The 20203-nt window shown below is 31.1% G+C and overlaps 2 protein-coding genes across 19 annotated transcripts in view; one reads left to right on the plus strand and one right to left on the minus strand.

Annotated features, from left to right (window-relative positions):
* Window positions 1-1962: 1962 nt before the first annotated feature.
* LOC148604389 (pirin-like) lies at window positions 1963-9574 on the plus strand. Of its 3 annotated transcripts, none has more exons than XM_088549927.1 (9): window positions 1963-2058; window positions 2361-2492; window positions 3764-3856; window positions 4666-4746; window positions 5925-6131; window positions 6308-6437; window positions 6688-6773; window positions 7388-7454; window positions 8642-9572. In XM_088549927.1, the coding sequence occupies exons 2-9, from the start codon at window positions 2427-2429 to the stop codon at window positions 8761-8763; spliced, it is 852 nt and encodes a 283-aa protein (XP_088406053.1). In that variant the 5' UTR covers window positions 1963-2058; window positions 2361-2426; the 3' UTR covers window positions 8764-9572. The 3 variants fall into 3 exon arrangements, with proteins under 3 accessions (XP_088406053.1, XP_088406055.1, XP_088406054.1); XM_088549928.1 differs by having other exon boundaries at window positions 1970-2058; window positions 2358-2492; window positions 8642-9573; XM_088549929.1 differs by lacking the exon at window positions 3764-3856 and having other exon boundaries at window positions 8642-9574.
* Window positions 9575-10885: 1311 nt separating this feature from the next.
* Window positions 10886-20203, minus strand: part of LOC148604390 (rho GTPase-activating protein 26-like) — a 44093-nt gene continuing 34775 nt past the window's right edge. For all 16 annotated transcript variants that reach the window (XM_088549925.1, XM_088549916.1, XM_088549921.1 and 13 more), the window contains 2 exons: window positions 16762-16857; window positions 10886-16444 (listed from right to left, as the gene is read on the minus strand). In XM_088549925.1, the coding sequence (XP_088406051.1) occupies window positions 16273-16444; window positions 16762-16857 (268 nt within the window). In that variant the 3' untranslated portion in view covers window positions 10886-16272. The remainder of the gene's footprint in view (window positions 16445-16761; window positions 16858-20203) is intronic.

Raw genomic sequence — 20203 nt, forward strand, 5'->3', positions numbered from 1 at the left:
GAATGAATATAGTGGGTGAATCAAAAAATTAATAAAATCTGTCTTCTTCATTAAAATAATCAATATCACTGTTGGTGTGAATTCTGACGTGTGATTATTAAATCTCTTTTTTTTCACTCCACAAGCTATTTTGGGTTAATTAAATACACAAATCAAATTATAAAGAGTGTCAACAAGTAATTACAGGAGCCATTCTAATTGTTGTAAAACACACTTCGACCATAGCTTGCAATAAAGCAATCAGTTTTCCGACTAATTAGTTGACTTCAGGGTTAATTAACCTCGAAGCCCTTTCGAGGGGACTTGATTGAAAACCTCCATTTATCCGAGATTTTGATTCATCTGAGTTCGATTAATCCAGGGTAAAATTGCATTGGATTAAGGGAACTTTTGCTGGGACTATGAAATTAGTTCGAGTTATCTGAGATTGCGACACATCGAGGTTTGACTGTAGTTTAAAAAATAGATGTAGTATTGACTTAACGCTCTTTAATTCTGACATGTAGTATAATATATACAAATCTTTGTTCAAAGCTAAATATATACACATTTATCACAACAAAAAGTACAATATAAAAATTTGCTTAAATTGTTGTGGCAGAGACAAAATGAACACACAATGGCAAATTCTAGACAGCGAAGTACTTTTAATACACACTACAGCAGTCTAAATTAATCAAAGGATAATTACAATGACAACCTGCACAGTGGAGACAATTGTTTTTTCACTAAACTTTTAACCAAATCATACTGATTATGAAATAGGTGTTATGCTTTTGCACCAATTTTTGAAGTATTCATAATTTCATTTGCACCAAAGACTAATTATTTCATTTGCACTATTTTCTTAAGGTGAAAGTACGTATATAAAGGTTCAAGTAAATAGTTTTAACAATTTGTATAAACTGTAAGTCTCGAATGTAGAACCAGGGACTACATAATACTAGTAAAAACATATAAAAATCCCCTGGGTTAAAACAATAAAGTAAAGTAATAGTGGTTTTTTTAATTAATAAACATATCTAGATACTAAATACTCTCCTTTAAGCTGTAAATGCAATTTAAATGTTTTAACCTTTGACATAAATGACTTATCCTACTCAAAACCTCCACTTTCCTGTGGTGAGCAGGGTTACATGATTTTGTAACAGATAATGCTGGCAAACAGAAAGTTTTACTTTATCATATTAAATTCACCTGTAATTAGGGCAAATTTAATTATTTTTGGCACAAAAGCAATCCATGGTATGAAAAAGTTAAAATCGAGACTATTCATATTGAGTCCAATCATTCAAACTGAATGTGCAATACTCAATAATTAAATTTATCTCAACTTACTGTTCCATTAAAACATGGATATTGTGGAATTTTACTTTTTACCAAGGAAAATAAAATTAAACTATATAATCAAAGGAATTTACAAAATTTTGTCAAGATTAGGAACCTGAAACCAGTGCAGCATGACAATACTAGTACTTCAACTCTTGATACAGGACTCATTTTTTGCACAAAGTGAAATAATTTTTCTTTAAAAAAACAACAACTTCTTGTCCCCTTCTGAACACATTATCACCTATCAATGACTTTGGTACACACATTTTACTTTCCTTATGGGCACATATAACTAATACAGAGAAAGCTTTCCTTTTTTATCTAAAAAATAATTATGAAATGATATATATTTTCAAAATCAAACATATGACCAGAGACACACACAAAAATCGGACTAGGTCTGTGTAATAGAAATTAATTAAGGACATCAAATACAAAAAAAAAAAGATATAATTCTATGTAAAAGTGTTTAAAAGGTATTTTAATGGAATTATTTCATCGAAATAAAATCTTCTGTCCTACCGAATGTTTATTTGTACATTCTTTTATTTTTAGTATGTTCGTTTCATAAATTGTGTTATTATTGTGAATATACAATCAAAAATGAATATATTCTATTCTAAGGGAGATAAATCTGAATTTCCAACAAAATGTTAGTTAGAATTGATGTTCTCAATTATAACCTTATTTGTAAAATAGAATTGTGATGTAAATAACAGTGCAAGGGTAAGACATTTTTTTAAATTTTATTTCTGGAGAAAAATAAATAAACGATCTATTTTAAAAATCTAAAAATAAATCACACATAGGGGGGGGGGTATATTCTATCTAATTATAAAGATACAATGTCCATTTGAAAAAATGTATAACAATATTTATAAAAGTTAAAGATCAAAGTAGTATTTTCAAGTTCAGTCTTAGATGATAAAAATTCAATACTAAATGCTGGCGAATATTTTTAGTGTACTTAATATGTGTACATTTTAATGGTACAAACTATGCTGTCATACACGTTTATTATCAAGCAGTTCAAAGGCTGAAGTGTACCAGAACATATCATCTTAAACAGTTCTAACACCTATTCTAACAGAAATATGACATCAAGAGCAGTGTCAAAAGCCATGAAGGGAGCCAAGATTAAGGATGCTGGTAGCATGGAGGTACCTTTGAATTCTAGTGAGGGTGTGCTTATAGAATTGAGGTTTATTGGGGAACAAGCTACAGAAGCAATATATAGAGTCTAGAGTAAAGTTGATTGTATGAATGTCACTCTTTCCTACCCTTGTTCTTCAAATACTATTTCACAGATGAGTTACCTGTGTTTGAAGAGCAAGAGGAGGAAAGAGTATAGAGATACTTTAACAGTAGCAAAAAGGAAAAAAACATTATGGAGTGTGTTATATATATTAAGTTGAGTATATTAAGTAGCACTCCAGCTAAGGATCACGCAAAATGTGATTCATGGGTAAAAAGCCTACATATTTTTATATTTGATATTTTGTTTGAAATGTCATAGTAAACAGAAATTAACATGTGGTTTTGCATATAACCCGTGCTCTTAGGAGACAAAAATTATATAGAATGCACTGTAGATTTTAAAATTAAGGGAGGTAACTCCGTAAATGGCTCTCAAATACAATAGAATTCACTGTATTTTCAATGTTGATTATCTCCTAAGAGCAGGCAGATTTGAATGAATAATTACTCATTTCATAGTATAGACCCATAAAACAACTTAATTACAAAAATAAAAATATGTAGCCTTTTTTGGGGTGTATCACATTTTTCAGATTTTGCATGATTCTTACAAAGACAGCTACTTAAAAACTAAATGTGTGATATTTATGTTGCTACAAGATTGAAGTCATCACTACAGAAGTTTTATGGTCGTTATCATGAACTCGTGGATCGATATGGTGTATCCATCAGCACCATGAATACTGATTTATTCAACGGGTCATAGTTTTCCTTCGCTCGTTTGTCTACCCCGGACTTGACTTTTTATGAGCAACTCGGCGGGTGTTTCTAGAAAAGCAGAGGACGCTTACACTACCGGTGCACCTGGTCCATGCTCCCAGTTTTTAGTAGAGTCCGAGTTGCTCATTTACTTTTGTTACTTTGTATGTATGATTTTAGTTACTTTATGTTCTTTGTTGTGTATGTCTGTTTTCCATGTCTGGCCTTTGTCCCTGGATTGCATTCTTTGGTTACCACTATAACCTTGGTTCCCTTGATTACTCATTTACTATATGTTCACATATCTTTTTTTTTATTCCCAGTTTTACTGAAGTTATTTAAAAAAAATAAAAGTTATGTTGACGAAGTTTAAAATGATTTAATTAGACCTACTATATATAGTTACACCACTCTGTTTTAATATGAGGGAATTTAGACGTACTAAGTTAGCATGGTCATAGTTTCTGTTTTCCAGTCAAAGAATTTTGATCCATTTCTGCTGTTAGATGATTTCAGAGCGAAGGCACCAGTTGGTGCACCTGATCATCCACACAGAGGATTTGAAACTGTAAGTATCAGGATGACTTACATGTATTGTATCTTTAACTGGATTGATTTATCACTGGCCTGTCACCAAGGTATATAGGGTTTGATCCTTAGTGGTAAAAGTCTAAATTTCTGAAGTGAGTCAGACACTCCTACATATGACCTCCAAAGACTGAATGTAAAAACCTACGGGTTATGAAAGCTAGTGAGATAGTAAGGTTCAGAGTTATTCACGGTTCATCTTATCTGAATTGTAGTAGGTAGTGAAGTAAATTGACTTGGCTTAGGGATTAATTCTTAATTAATTGGTTTGTAAATGGATTGCCACCAAGGAGTCTAGGATTCCATTCTTTGTGGTGCAATATATAATTCTATGAGGTAAATTATTCTCCTGTCCATGTAATTGAGAATGATAATTTCCCCGTACAAAATATTCATTGTGATGAACTTGATTTTTAATCATTCATGGTAATTTCTTTTGGTAAAATTACAAATTTGAAATTCTTTATCCAATATAAAATTCATAAACTAAGACAATCAAGTATAATTGATGGATATAACATCTTTAGAATAAAGAAAAATAAATAGATCTACAAACTAACTTTGAATTTCTATTAATTGCACAAATTCTGTGCAAAATTCACAACATTTTTCAAGAAAAGGTTGGGGGTCCAACCTTCCGAACAACCTACTGGATCCACAATTGAATTCTTATAGACTTATGTCAAGTTAAGACAATGATTCTGTGAAATTTCCACTGGCAAAAATGATTTACAGAGTTCACTTTGCCTGTATGTGATATTTATCAACACTGGTGGTATTACATTTCAGGTAACCTATGTTTTGGAAGGACAATCTGCACATGAAGACTTCTGTGGACACAAAGGAATACTGAATCCTGGTGATGTACAGGTAAATTGGTTAATTTATATTTTGATTTCAACTTGATTTTGGGATATTTTGTTTTATTTTTAATTCAAATTACCTGAAGAAATTTCTTAGTAATATTTAAGTTTCCTAATTAAAGAGTAATCAAGGGAACCAAGATTCTAGCGGTAATCAAAAGAATGTAATCCAGGGACAAAGACCAGACATGGAAAACAGACAAATACAACAAAGAACATAAAGTAACTAAAATAATACATGCAAAGAAAAAGTAAATTAGCAACACGGACTCCACTAACAACCGGGAGTATGGTCCAGGTGTACCGGTAGGGTAAGCGTCCTCTGCTTTTCTAGAAACACCCGCTGAGTTACTCATAAAAAGTCAAGTCCGCGGTAGACGAAAGAAGAAAGGAAACCTATGACACGTTGAATAAATCAGTTTTCATAGTGCAGATGGATACATCGTAACGATCCCTGAGTTCATGATGACGTTCTGGAAGTGATCTTGTGGCAACGTAACCCTGTTTCATCAGCTTATATTGTAAGAAGTCTAGCGCGATGTAAAAAATAAGCGTAGTTACGGCAAGCTCAGGCATAAAGTATGAGAAAACTCCATACGCAGATGCTGATGGGATGTTGCAACAGATGAAAGGAAAGTTCACAATTCTGAATGAAAAGTCATCACGTTTGTCGAAAAGTTTGGTCAAAAGTTTTCCTTTAACATCGATCTCTAAGTGTAGGTCAAGATTGACTGACTCCAAAGTGTCTGTAGTATCCTTTATCTCAAGTTCTTAAATACAGATGCGGTATATCAAATCTCCGAAACTAGGATTGTTTAACGATAACATGTCATCCATATATGGGAGGTTTATCTGAGACTTTTCATGATGCAAATACTGAGTGGGGAACACGCAATATAGCCAACACAAATTTCATGTAGTTATGATTGAGGTTTATCTGAGAGTTTTCATATATATAAATGCTGAATAGAGCACACATAATATAGCCTACATGAATTTCATGTGAGTTGACTTTCACATGAAATTGACATTTCCATATGAAATTCACTTCTTACTATTTTCATATGAACACTTTCATGTGAACTGTTTAAAAAAACTTAATCATGCTTAATTTCTCCTATGTCCTGGCCAAATGCATTGTTCTTAGAGTATACCGGAGCTACAATGTTGTCTATTTTACTTCAGTGGATGACAGCTGGTAGGGGTATTGTCCACTGTGAAATGCCACACGGTACTGAGGAGGTGCATGGATTACAACTGTGGGTCAATCTAGCCAGTAAATATAAAATGATTGCTCCTGCATACCAAGAGTTATTGGACAAGGACATACCAAGGACAAAACAATATGGTGTACATGTCAAGGTCATTGCTGGGGAATCACTGGGTATAAAGGTAGGTCAAGCTCAAGAACAAAAATGAAAATAAAGCAGGCAGATTATGATCAGAAAGCTTACTAATTTGATCACTAGCTCTGAGACCATTCATAGATTAACTGGTTCGTTCTGATTTTCATGTTTTATATATACTATTATGTTATTGATGGTCATTAATGATTTTGATATTTTCAGTCTCCAGTCTACACTAGAACACCAACCATGTACTTAGATTTCAGTTTGGACCAAGGAGCAGTGTTAAACCAACCCATACCCCCTGGATGGAATGCTTTTATCTACACACTTCAAGGAAAAGCTGTATTTGGTTAGTACCTTGCTATGGGTTTAAAATTTTAAAGGTTGGTTTAAACTATGTCTTTATAGTGCTTTGTGTTTTCATAATGAAACCTTTTAAAATAAATTATCAATTAAATGTTCTAGTTTTAATGCAAAGGAATAAAGCCACAAGCCACTTAAATCAGTCTTTAATTTTGACTTCTTGATAAACATTATAGCTTTATATCGTGATAGTATTGACCATTGTTTAACCAAGTTACACCTAATGTTTTTCACAGGAGAAGGATCTTCAGCAAAAGAACAGCCAGTTCATCATACACTAGTTCTCAACCAGAGCGGGGATGGTATCAGGGTAGAGAATAAGGTAGGAGTTTAAAGTCCTGTAACAAAAAGGAGGAAGTGGGATGGTATCAATACAGAGAATGGGGTAGGAGTTCATAATGACAAAAAGGGGGACTGGGGATGGGATCAGGGTAGGGAATATGGTAGAAGTTCTTACAACTTAAGCCATGTGACAAAAAGGAGGTATAGGAGATGGTATATGACAAAAAGGAGTGGCAGTGAAGTTTTGATATTCAGCCTGTCTGCCCTTAAATGTTAAATTCTTTATAGGATTGTTCAATTAGGAAATTTTGCAATGGATTTTATATCAACTTACAATGTATGTTTAACTTGAATTTTGAGCTTGGCAAGATCTTGAAAAATCTTTATAAAAGTTCTGTAAAATAGGCATCATTCTATACCCTATTTCATTGGTGAAAAAATTAACAATATTAAAAATGATACAAGATTAAGGCTAGCTGTTCAAGACCTGTGAGAATCGGAATGTTGATTCGAAACAATAAAAAGGTCAAGCTAATTTTGTTTAAAATTAATAAAAGAATTATCTGTAAAAATGGGATTAAAATGTAGAAACTATCTTTAAGAATAACATAATTTTTTTGCCAATCTGACATTTTTTTTGTCTTTTTATCACAGCATCCGGAAGTGTGCAGATTTGTTTTGCTTGGTGGAAAACCACTGGGTGAACCAGTTAAACAGTATGGTGAGTATATATTTTAAGTCTTGGCTGTACAGAAACAAGACTCTGAGCAAGACCTGTATTCAGAGAGGTCAAGGACGTTAAAATCCTCATAATCGTCGCTATACAATAAAATGTGTACCTATAGAATATAAACTCATGCCTGAACCAATAAGTGTCCACTAATACATTTTTTCTGGTTTCCTTTTTGTCAACTTTGTCCTACGTTTATACCACCACTTTGAGTGGGGTTTACAAAGTGATGGGGTGAGTGCCCTTCCTTCTGTACTTCCTTTCTTCATTTTTTCCTTCTATTGCACATAGTGGGCCAATTTCTTATATGTTACTCTTCCGACACCACGAAATGGAATTAAATGAAACTTCCTCAGAATCTTCGTTACTTAACCCCATTTTAGATTCCAAATAAATTTTGAGTTAAAAAAGTATAGGTTATAAAATGGGGGAGTGGGATATCAAGTTAATATTTCTAGTTTAATGAAGGGATCAGAAACAATCTTATTAGGTAATTTCATTTGAGCTTTTGTTAATCAATAAATCTAAAACAGTTCATTATGAAGTGCTTTGCTTTAACAATATTCATTTTGAGTTTTTTTTATATTGTTTCTCTACATTTTGATTTTTTTAACTGAAGATTTTAATAGGTGTGTTATATTTGCATTGGCTTAAATTAACACTTCACCTTACTTCAGCAATGAGGTTATTTGGCAAGCTATTATCTGAGTTGGTGACATCCTGTCCTGGTTTGAATTAACACTGCACCCAACACTAGCAATGCTAGAGATTATCTGGAAAGCTTATTTCTTACTTGAGGCGATCATTGGAGTATGGAGGAATGAAATTCCAACCTCATACATTGTAGGAATACACTGTACCTCTGTAATTTGAATTCAGTACAACACCTCTGTAATCACTTTGCTTTATTTTGATTTGAAATTTTCAGATTTTTCAGCAAGATATTTATCTTTACTGAGACTTGTAATGGAATTTGAATAAAACAGATTTCTTGAATAATTTTAGGGGAAAGTTTCTCTTTCTAATGGGCTAATAGACAAAGGGGTACATTGTGTAAATACTATTTGTTTTCTGTAAACAAGGCAAGAAAACTAAAATTAAATCTATATACTACACATTCTAAATTGCTGCTGTGTTGAATTAAGTTCTAAATGGAATATAAACATATCTTTTGACAGGCCCGTTTGTGATGAACACATCTGAAGAAATAGAACAGGCCTTGCACGATTATCAGACTCAGAAGAATGGCTTTGAAAAGGCTTCTAAGTGGAAATCAGATTATGTTAAAAGTAGAAAATGACATCAATGACATTAGGATGAGCTGTTGTTATTTTATGACTTAGTCATGACTTGTTCCACCATAGAATATCTTGTTGTGATCTCTGAATGTTTCATTATTCAACATTAATAAGAAAAAAAAGGCCTTTGAGTTTTGCAGTTGTTTATAAAATTGTATGCAAGTGCACAATTGTATGTACTTTTTGCCCACTAGGTTGTTTAATTTTCTCATTACACTATAATCATACAAATACTGTTTTGTTTTTTTTTTTTGGGGGGGGGGTTTGTTTCGTTTTTGTTTTTTGTTTTTTTTTGCTTACAAGCCTTGTTCAGATAAATAAGATATGAATATAGTTGTGAGAATATGATTATATACAGGGATATATGTTATCCTTTGAAAAGTCCCAAGAGAGAGACTTGCCATATCATTGTTTTCACATATGACATTAAGAAGGAATTCATTAATATTTTACACCCAATACTGTTAATTTTTTTAAAAATTATTTTTATTGCAATGTTCTGATAATAGCATAAATGTGGCCAATTAAAATGGTCAAAACTTGCATTATGATTTTTTTTTACTTCACTGAAACGAGAATTTTCCTATATATCAAAACAAAGTTTTACCATTTCTCAATATAAATACAGCAATATTTGATTGGACAGTTACATGAATGGACTTCTGATCTGAAAATAACAATTTATTTATTTAAACAATGTTCTTTTAATATTTATACATGGATATTTCGTATAGCAGAAGTTATAACTGGTTGATTATGATGTGATTTTATCTATACAATGACATTATTATCTTGTTAGTACATTGTTGTTTTCAGTAAATCAAGCTACTTTTGTCATTAGTTTGTTTCCTTATTATATCTCAAACGATAGAAAGATGTCAAATTTAATTACCATTCTGTGAAATAATCATGCAGGTTTCAAATATATTTCATACATCTAGAAAGGAACCAGAAAGCTAGTTGGAAGCATCTGTGACAGATATTTTTTACTGCTTGTATAGGGAAAAGGTGCGGGAAAGTTTTCCCACCACCTGTCCATAGAGCATTTCATTTAAATTTTACCTAACAATATCTTAAGAAGGCAAATTTACTGACACTTACGCAGTAATTTCTGGTGGCTATGAGGGGTAAATACTTGGATAATGCATTAAAATCGCTGTATATATTTTCTTCATGTGCCATACCTTACCACATTACCTGTTTCTTAGACGCAGAAATACTTCAATCTTTCTTAATTATTAATATCAGTCTTTCTGAGGAGATGACCTTCATACCAGTAGTTCTGAGAAGATGACCTTCAGAAATCATAAATGACAAATTATGATGACACAAATTGGAAGCCTGAGCAAAAAAAAATTTTTTTTTTAACTTGAGGTGGGCTACATGGTTTTGAGAAAGATGATACAGAATCAAACATCATCTTAAAAAGGGGGTCTATTTACACAGAAAATTTTTGTCGGTTTTTATATTGGAAGATATTTTTGCGTCTTGTTTATCATTTTTAAATACTGAATGACACCAAGTGTTTTAGGGAAAATTTCTTTTTATTTCTTCTACAAAGAAAATGCCATTAGTACATAACATGGCGCTTTGAATGACTCACTCTATGGAGTACCATCAAACCCTGTTCTTTACATTACTACTATAAAATTTAACATTCACTAGCAGAACGAATATAGTTGTTTAATCAAAATAAATAAAATTTTTATCATCATCAAAATAACCAATATCGCTGTTGGTGTGAATTCCCACGTCTGATTAGTAAAACTCATTTCTCTTCACTCCACAAGCTATTTTGGATTAAATACACAAATCAATTCATAAAGAGTGTCAACGAGTAATTACACAAGCCATGCTTACTGTTGTAAAAACACACTTCAACCATGGTTTGAAATAAAGCAATCAGTTTTCCAACAAATTAGTTGACTTCGAGACATCAGGGTTATTAACCTTGAAGTCATATCAAGGAGACTGATTGAAAACCTTAAGTTATCTGAGTTCGAGTCATCCAAGCTAAAATTGCATTGGAGTAAGGAGACTTTAGCTGAGGCTATGAAATTAGGTCGAGTTATCCGAGATTTCAACACATCGAGGTTTGACTTTAGTTAAAAAATAGAAGTAGTATTGAATTAACGCTCTTTAATTCTGACATGTAGTATACTATATACATACCTTTGTTCAAAGCTAAATATATACACATTTATCACAATAACAAAAAGTACAATATAAAAAATTGCATAACTTGTTTGTGGCAGAGACAAAATGAACACACAATGACAGAATTCTAGGCAGCAAAGTACTTTTAATACACACTACAGCAGTCTAAATTAATCAAAGGAAAATTACAATGACAACCTGCACAGTGGAGACGAAATTTTTTTACTTAACTTTTAACCAAATCATACTGATTATGAAACAGGTGTTATGCTTTTGCACCAATTTTTGAAATATTCAGTATTTCATCTGCACAAAGACTAATTATTTCATTTGCGCTATTTTCCTTAGGTAAAGGTAGATATATAAAGTTTTAAGTAAATAGTTTTAACAATTTGTATTAACTGTAAGCCTCGAATGTAGAACCAGGGACTATATAATACTAGTTATAAAAATATATAAATCCCCCTGGGTTAAAATAAAATAATAAAAATAAAAAATAGTAAAATAATAGCAGGTTTTCAATAAACAAAAATGTAAAGTGCTTTAAAGGATGACTTTAAGATGACTAAATATTCTGTTTTAAGCTGTAAATGCAATTTAAATGTTTTAACTTTTGGCATAAATGACTTATCCTACTCAAAATCCAACCTCCACTTTCCTGTGGTGAGCAGGGGTACATGATTTTGTAACAGATAACGCTGGCAAACAGAAAGTATGACTTTATCATATTAAATTCACCTGTAATTAGGGCAAATTAAATAATTTATTTTTGGCACAAAAGCAATCAATGGTATGAAATAGTTGAAATCAAGACTATTCATTTTGAGTCCAATCATTCAAATTGAATGTACAATACTCAATAAATAAATTTATCTGAACTAAATGTTCAATTAAAACATGGATGTTGTGGAATTTTATTTTTTACCAAGGAAAATAAAATTAAACTATATAATCAAAGGAATTTACAAGATTTGGAACCTGAAACCAGTGCAGCATGACAATACTAGTACTTCAACTCTTGATACAGGACTCATTTTTGAAGAAATTGAAATAATTTTTCATTAAAAAAAACTACACATTTTTTACACAATTAATATACATTTTCTAAAATTCTTTTCTCTACTTTGTTTAATAAAGCTTCAGTTTCTTGTTAATGAAAGTATTTTTAACCAGATCTATTTATGCTACATGATAACAATCTGTAATTGTGTGATTTTAACATTGGTATTCTAGAGAGATACAGTTCAAAGGGCGTAAACTGAAGTAAAATAACTATGGTGTAAACATACAAGTATATAGGCCCGATATATTAGTACATATTTTCCAAAAATAGCACCAGCTGGCTGAAAGTATCCTTTTGTTGTACCTACTATATTTCCTCTATTTGATTCATGGACAGGACTGAGTGTCAGTATGCCTATACAACAGTTGAAAGTATTTAACTAAAAGCAATTTATGCCTCAAACCTATATTTTATCTACAAGACCTGAAAAAGTCCCAAATGCAGATTTGGACTTACAAAAATCAAACAATTATCTATGACATGTTAAAAGATACAAAAACACAGTAATTTTATCTTTTTAACAGGTTGAGCTCAATGCAAGCTTACCATCAATGCCCTATAATTTGAGCAACGTAACATTTCTATTAAATTACTTATAAGCTGCTTATAAAAATAACTACTGGCAAGATGAAATTATTGCCATGACAATAGAGCACTTCAGCATATCATTTATCCTTCTGAAGAAAGAGCACAAAGCAGCTACTGTACACACATTTAACTTCAACCCAGTAAACTGTTTCCAACATTGACAAAGCATAAACTAGCAATTTTAAGCAAAAAAATAAATACATACAACAAAATATTCATTAAAAAGATATAAAACAGTCATTAACAAACAATAATCTTAGTTATACATGTAAAACATTAACAATTTAACAAACAAAAATATAACAGGACAGCTGAAAAACATTGGACATGGACAAAGTTGATATAGACAAATGTTTAAACTGTTTACCATTGTTGACCTTGGGACAGGTACATTACCCACCATTCTTAGTCTTCTATTACCAAATGCAATAGCACTTAACATAAGAAATTATAGGATTTAAACATCTTGTAGGACTTACACAGGCAAATGTGACACACATGAGAATCATATGGATAGAGCACCATATGATAATCATGTTTTTAACATGTTTAATATAATAAGATTATCATTGGATTACCACATGATTATCATATGTAGAATGCTTGACTGTGTACTATTAAAATGTTGAAAATGTAAGCAAATTAAGCATCTTTGTTTTATGCATGCTAAGGTAAAGGTTTCATTACAAAGTTAGCACCAATTAAAGTGAGGTTTTCATGATTGAAGCATTTTTACAAGTTTTTGAAACTTCCCTTGTCCAATTTAATTGAATACAAACAGATTTTCCCAGAGAAAATGAACCTTTGCCACATTATATAATTTGATATAATAACAAACACAAATATATAGATTTATTGAAACACTTGGAATATTACAGTACATACACATACATGTACTGAATGAAGGAATATTACAGTACATACACATACATGTACTGAATAAAGGAACATTACAGTACATACCCATACATGTACTGAATAAAGGAAAACAATTACTACAGGACTAGAATGTCATTCATTGCATCATTGATATAAATAGATAATAATTACATATGTTCAATCATTCAGTATTTCATATTACATTGAAATGTAGAAGATTTTGAAGAGAGAAAGAAATGAAAAAAAATTTATAATTCATGAAAACACATCTTAAATCAACTTCTGTAATTTGAAGAAATGAATTTATTTTTGTATTACAGGAACTATATGTGTGTATACAGGAACTGTATGTGTGTATACAGGAAGAAATCAAGATCCTATACCACACATTTTATTGTCTTTTTTTTTATATTATTTTAAATACCCTTTACAATTTATATCTATGACACCTTGAATTTAAAAAAAAATAACCAAAACAAGACAAGACACAGATAAGATAACTCATTCAACAGATAACCAAAGAATATAGTATCAAAGAGTAACAAAAGTTCAAAACAAGAAATTTATTTAACTTTAGAAATCTGAAAAATAAGGAATATAAACATTTTTTTAAATTTGTACAAAAATTTGGGTGTAACCATCAATATTGATGGAAAAACATTTTTTTTTAATCTTAAGTATGATTCTTTGTGATCCTTGCAATATGATTATAAACACATGCAATACAATTTAAACTGACATATGCATAAAAAAACAAAGATTGTGTCTAATTTATTAAATTATTTGGACATGAACATTGCACTTCAGTAGATGAAATTTTTGCACAAATAAATGTTGTTTGATGTAATACACAAATACACATTGTTGTTTGATGTAATACACAAATACACATTGTTGTTGGATGTAATACACAATAAACTTTGATATAATATACAATGAAGTGATGTAGTACACAAAACACATGATGTTGCTATATTTTAGGTTTACAGCAGTAAATAGGAAAGCAATAAAGAAATACAAGTGTAAAAGCTGACGAGGTAGTTATAAAACATCAATGTGATGTATAATATTACAAATATTTCTATCCTCTACAATGATAAATGGAATTATTTTGCTACAAGCATAAACTGATAGCCAAAATAAAATAAAAAAAACCTTAAAAAATTCTAGAGGAATCCTAAAAATTGTTAATACCAATCAAAAGTCAAAATCTTAAATCTTTTAAATTTGATATCAATTAAGAAATAATTTGTTGAGGGGGTAGATTTTTGCTCATTTTAACATGGGTACAGCATTTATATTCGATTATTTAACACCAAGCGACAGCCAGGTGTTAAATGAGAATATAAATGCCAAACCCATGTTAAAATGAGTACAAATCTACCCCTGGAAGGAATTATTTCTTTTCCAATATAACAAATACAGTAATTTTTGGACAAAATTTTCCCTAGGCGTAGCCAAAATAATGGCTGTTCCGTTTAACCTACCCTGTATGAAAGTTGGATTCAATTTGTAAATGTGTTAAATGTGTGTATTTATATAATTTATTTCAATTAGATAACCTCTCAGCTGTTAAATCATTGCGTAAAAGTTTTTAAAGAAGTGTTTTGTCTCGAAATAACAGCGAAAGAAAAGAGAGAGTGTGCAGGTGCTAAAGGTGGGGGTTGTACCGACATATACTGTTTGACAATATGAAGACATCATATTAGAATATAGAAGTAAATGAAAGAAAATATTGGGAAAAAGTACACGTAAAATCCATTACACAAAACTTTGCAGACCATGTATAATGAATGTTTTCTTATTAATAAATATTATGCCTAACTTCAATTATTTTTGGCATTAACTATGATTAATAAGTTTCTAAGTTTCTAAATCCTCTCACTAATTCCTATCAATCATGCTCTAGAAGATACATAGAATTAATACAAGTAACTTTTGATATAATAGAATATGACTGTATTCATTAGTATTACATCTCTTTTAGGAATGCTTGAAATTCTTGTTATGATCATCATTACTGAGACAGGTTTTCATCAGATGGGACCTTTATAATAAAGCTGACAGTATGTCTAAAAACTTGCACCAAAACCCTTTAGAGTTCTTAGTACTTTTACCACTTTTAGTACTTCAGACTTATAATTTATATCAGATCCCAACTTCTAATAATTATAAATTTTAAATTTAAAAATTGTATTTGGTCTTCTAACATTTTTTATCACTTTTACTTAAATTTAACTAATCAATGGTATTTTTAAATATATTGTTCACTACAAAACAAATTTAAATTTGAAGTGAGCTGCAATGACTGCTAAATAGGCTATTTAAAATAGCACATGACAAGCTGCATTGTAATGAAAAACCTATTATTTTGCACACACAGACTTATTATATTAAAATATTTCTGACTTTCAAAATAAATGCCATGTGATGGAGTTATGGTACAGGGCTACATATATGATACAATAAAACAAATCCAGATCTTTAATGACATCACAAAAGTTTCCAAGGTCAATGTCTCCATTAACAGGTCAAATAAGGTCAAGGTCTCCCACATTAATAAGGCAATGACTAGGTGACCTTCATTTTCAAGTCTGTCAATTTCCACAAACTTAAAGCAACCATATTAAACAGGCCCATGTAATCCTTAGCACAATTTGTAAATAACAGGAATACAGACTTTATTGTTGCCTGTAGACACATGAAAAGCACAGACTGGCTGAAAAGAAATGTGAAGGACCAGACTAGATGACCTATGACATATGGGTCTCCTTCTTCAGGTCTTTCAATCACAGATAGATATTGCATCAAGAACCCTACTGGTTCAGTCTATATACTCCACATAATTCTCAGGGACAAGTCCAGTTTTACCATTCAATTGTCCTTCTAACCATCCAGGTTCTTTTGATGGTCTCACACTGAATATAAGTTGATTAGGTTCAAATGATAATTCAGTTTCATTTTCAGCTTCACAATGATACAAAGTTCGAACAGTTCTGAAAGAGAGCATATAAACGTTACAAGGTAGTGAAGTAGACATATTTTACAGCTTTTCAAACTATTAAGATTTCTCTTATGAACTTCAACTTTCAGAAAGAAAATCTCAAACATCAGATTTCAAGAAATTAATTTAACATGAGTCATGGCATTTCGAAGGTATTTCAGTAAGTATAAAAGGGCAAGATTAGAAACTGGAACATGAACCACTTTGTCATTATGTTACAATAGCCAAGTCTAGAAAAAAAGTCATAAAGGCAAAAGGATAAACAAACCACTTCTTAAAATCTGAATCAGAATGAGTACGTAAACCAACCTTTTGATAGGCCTTGGTTTGACTGGGTTACTACTTGCAATTGATCCTGTCATACTTCCTGTTAAACTTCCTGTCATGCTCAGTGAGGAGGAATTCCTAATAAAAAATAAAATAAATTTTAACAAAATTTTTTTTAAAAATAACATTTCCTACACAAATGGTGTGTAATATTTCTGTCTTCATGATTATTTTTCGTATAAAGGATTACCAAGCTTTCTATGTTCAGGACAAAACTCGACAAAAAATACACTTTAAACTTATTCCAATCCAATGATTTGCTTTTTTTTTTCTGCCTACCAGAACTAGTCCCTATTTAATTGTATTAATTTCTCAAATATAGTCATAAAACATAAATTAATAAATAGGAGGGACTTCTTATTTAAAAGCTACATTGAAGTGTGCCAGTGGTTGCAGTATTAAGATATACCAGATCTAAGATTACTACTTGGGTGTTAAATACCAATCAATCAATCTATCAATCTTTGGGTAGTTAACTGGAAAACTGACGAAAATTTTTTAACTTTCTTTCAAATTCAGATTATAATACATATGAAATGAAAGATGATTGATTAAATTGGTTGTTGGGGTTTAACCCCCGAGCAGCAATATTTCAGCTATATTCAGGCGATCAAAATAAAAAGGATGATAAAATGAATATGAAATGATAATGAAATGAAACATGGGATAGGTCATAAGGATGACAGGGTCGAAAAGTTTTGATTGCCACTGGAAATTGGGAGAAGTGGGTAGGGTCATGCAATCTAGTCTTCTGTGTTGGAGCCCAATGGTTCCTATTCCGGCAGAATACAACAGAAGAGTTCTTTAACGTGCAAAGAACATGGCATCCTTCCCAAAACGTTGAACCAATATGGTCTGCAGTCAGATTTTTCGTATTATGGCCTGACAACTCCAGCATGTAACATACCAGGATTTCATATTCCACCATCTGGGGCACACAACCCAGTTGCTCTGTGGGCAGAGCACCCAAGCCCCCCCCCCCCCCTCCCCCACCAGGGTTCTGAGCACTATTTAGTCGCCTTATACGACAAGCTTAGTGCTGCTGCAGGCCAATTCTTTTGACACAAGGACCCGCACAGGTCTCAAATGAAAGAAAACTTAAATCTTGTCAATTGTCCAGTTAACTACCTTTCATCTGGTAATAAAATCAAGGATGTCCAATTCAATTCTCTGAAGTTAAGTACATTACTTGGTATATAAACATTACAAAAATACAACAAAGCAAAGACTCATCTCACTGCCAAACATCAAACAAGTTGTTCTTAAAAAATACCCTTTAGTTAAATATGTTAAGCAAATAATTTTGCAAAATGAACATACATTGACTTTTAATTTTCTGGACCAAAAAAACCCAAAGCCATGAGCACAATTATATTTAAAGCAGTGAAAATGATAACAAAACTTCAGACAGGTCTGAGTACAAAGAAAGGAAATGTATTAAACGCTTCAAGCACATCTAAAGGAACAAGCAAATTTTACCTAATAAGTTAAACTAAAATGTAATATATTTCAGTTGAACAAAAACTGTACATTTTGGTCCCCCAAAACAATGAAAAACATGTTTGCATTACACATAACTAAATCATGTAGATTGCAAAATAATTGATAAATAGATATAGTATATATACATAACAACCAAATCAATAAATGCAAAGTAGTACTCCAATTAAGAATCATGCAAAATGTGATTCATGGTTGGAAAGCTTACATATTTTTATTTTTGATATTTTGTTTAAACTGCTGAAGTAAACAGAATATAAAATGTAGATTCATAGAACCCATGTTCATGAGAGATATAAATAATATAGAATGTACGGCAGAATTCAAAATTAAGGCAGATAATTCTATAAATACTACAAAATACAGTTGAATCCATTGGATATTAAATGTGAATTATCTCCAAAGAGCATACAGATTGGAATGAATGATTATACATTAAAAGATTTCAACATATAGATCTATAAAGCAACTTATTAACAAAAATAAAAATGTAAAGCCTTTTTAAGGGTGCATCACATCTTCAAACATGATTTTACGAGGTCTACAAACAAAGCGGAAATTGGCAAAATAATCCAGATTTGAAATAGCAGATTTCTGCTAAAACATGGAAAAAAATCATGTCTGCATATTACAGAATTTGCATGATTCTTAAAAAGACTGATACTTAAAAACAAATGAAATTATAATGCTGTACTGTCAACTGACACAATGGCCATAATAGTTTCCTGTAAAAAGAGTTTATCCTGTGCATCCACTTTCTATTTTTAAGATTATTACATTAGTTCAACTTCATAAAATATCTATTCAAGAATTTCATTTCACAGAATTTATGAATAAATTGAGTCACATGTGTAAACATCAGTTCTCACTGCATCTTCTAACATCAAAGACTTGGTGTATATGTTAAGATGAGATACTGATAAAATAAAATTAGTACTACATGTTTTCAACAATGAAATGGTGTATATTCAGTCATCAGTTTATGAAGTAACGTACATGAGTACCAAGGTTTATCTCCCTTCTCCATAGAAATGTTTATCTGGAAATTGATTTTACTCTCTTTATTCTAAATTTTGAAATTTTAAAATAGGACATATGAACATTAAATGCATTATACACTATAATCAAACTTAAGCAGAATTTTATGGTCTGAAGCATTGCACTAAAAAGATGGTTACATTTTTAAATTTTTTTTTTACCTGTAATGACACAAAGTGTATAACAACTAGGAAAGTCACAATATACACCTGAATGGTCAACTTGTGTATGAATAAAGCTTCATCTCTGGCATGAAAGACATACTAAAAGATGCATAGACCAAACATCTAAAACCCTTAACTTTGTCGGTTGGAATAAAAATACATATATAAGAAACATGTGGGAAAGATTATCAACAATAAAACTTATTTTTATTTACAGCAGGACCATAGCCAATGATCCAACTTGACAACTTTTATCCCCCAAAAAATAATACATCAGAGAATTTCCTAAATCACACCCAGCATATATTGACCACTGGTATGGCTCTATGTACACATAATAGTGTGTAATGTGCAACCATGGTCTAAAGATACAATAATACTGAAACACAAATATACATATATACATGATACTATGTGTAATTATAATAATATACATGTAGTTATATATATACAATGTACAATTGATGACATGCTGGTGTAGATAACTCAGTTTTAGTACAAACAATTAAAACTATTGGTAAATGAGTAAATAATGAAACAATGCACACTACATAAAAATCAAAGTAGCTAGGTCTTGTGAAAACAAAAATATATTTTAAAATAAATATTTTATACATGGTACCAACTTGGATAGTTTCATGAGTCATGCAAACCATGAAGTAATTTTTAACTATGGTTTTAACATAAATAGTCCAATTCAAGCTATAAATTCTAAACGACTA

Source organism: Perna viridis, chromosome 10 (genome assembly GCF_037379345.1).
Source record: "Perna viridis isolate PV_CMFRI_1.1 ecotype Kerala chromosome 10, ASM3737934v1, whole genome shotgun sequence".
Taxonomy (NCBI): Eukaryota; Metazoa; Mollusca; class Bivalvia; order Mytilida; family Mytilidae; genus Perna; species Perna viridis.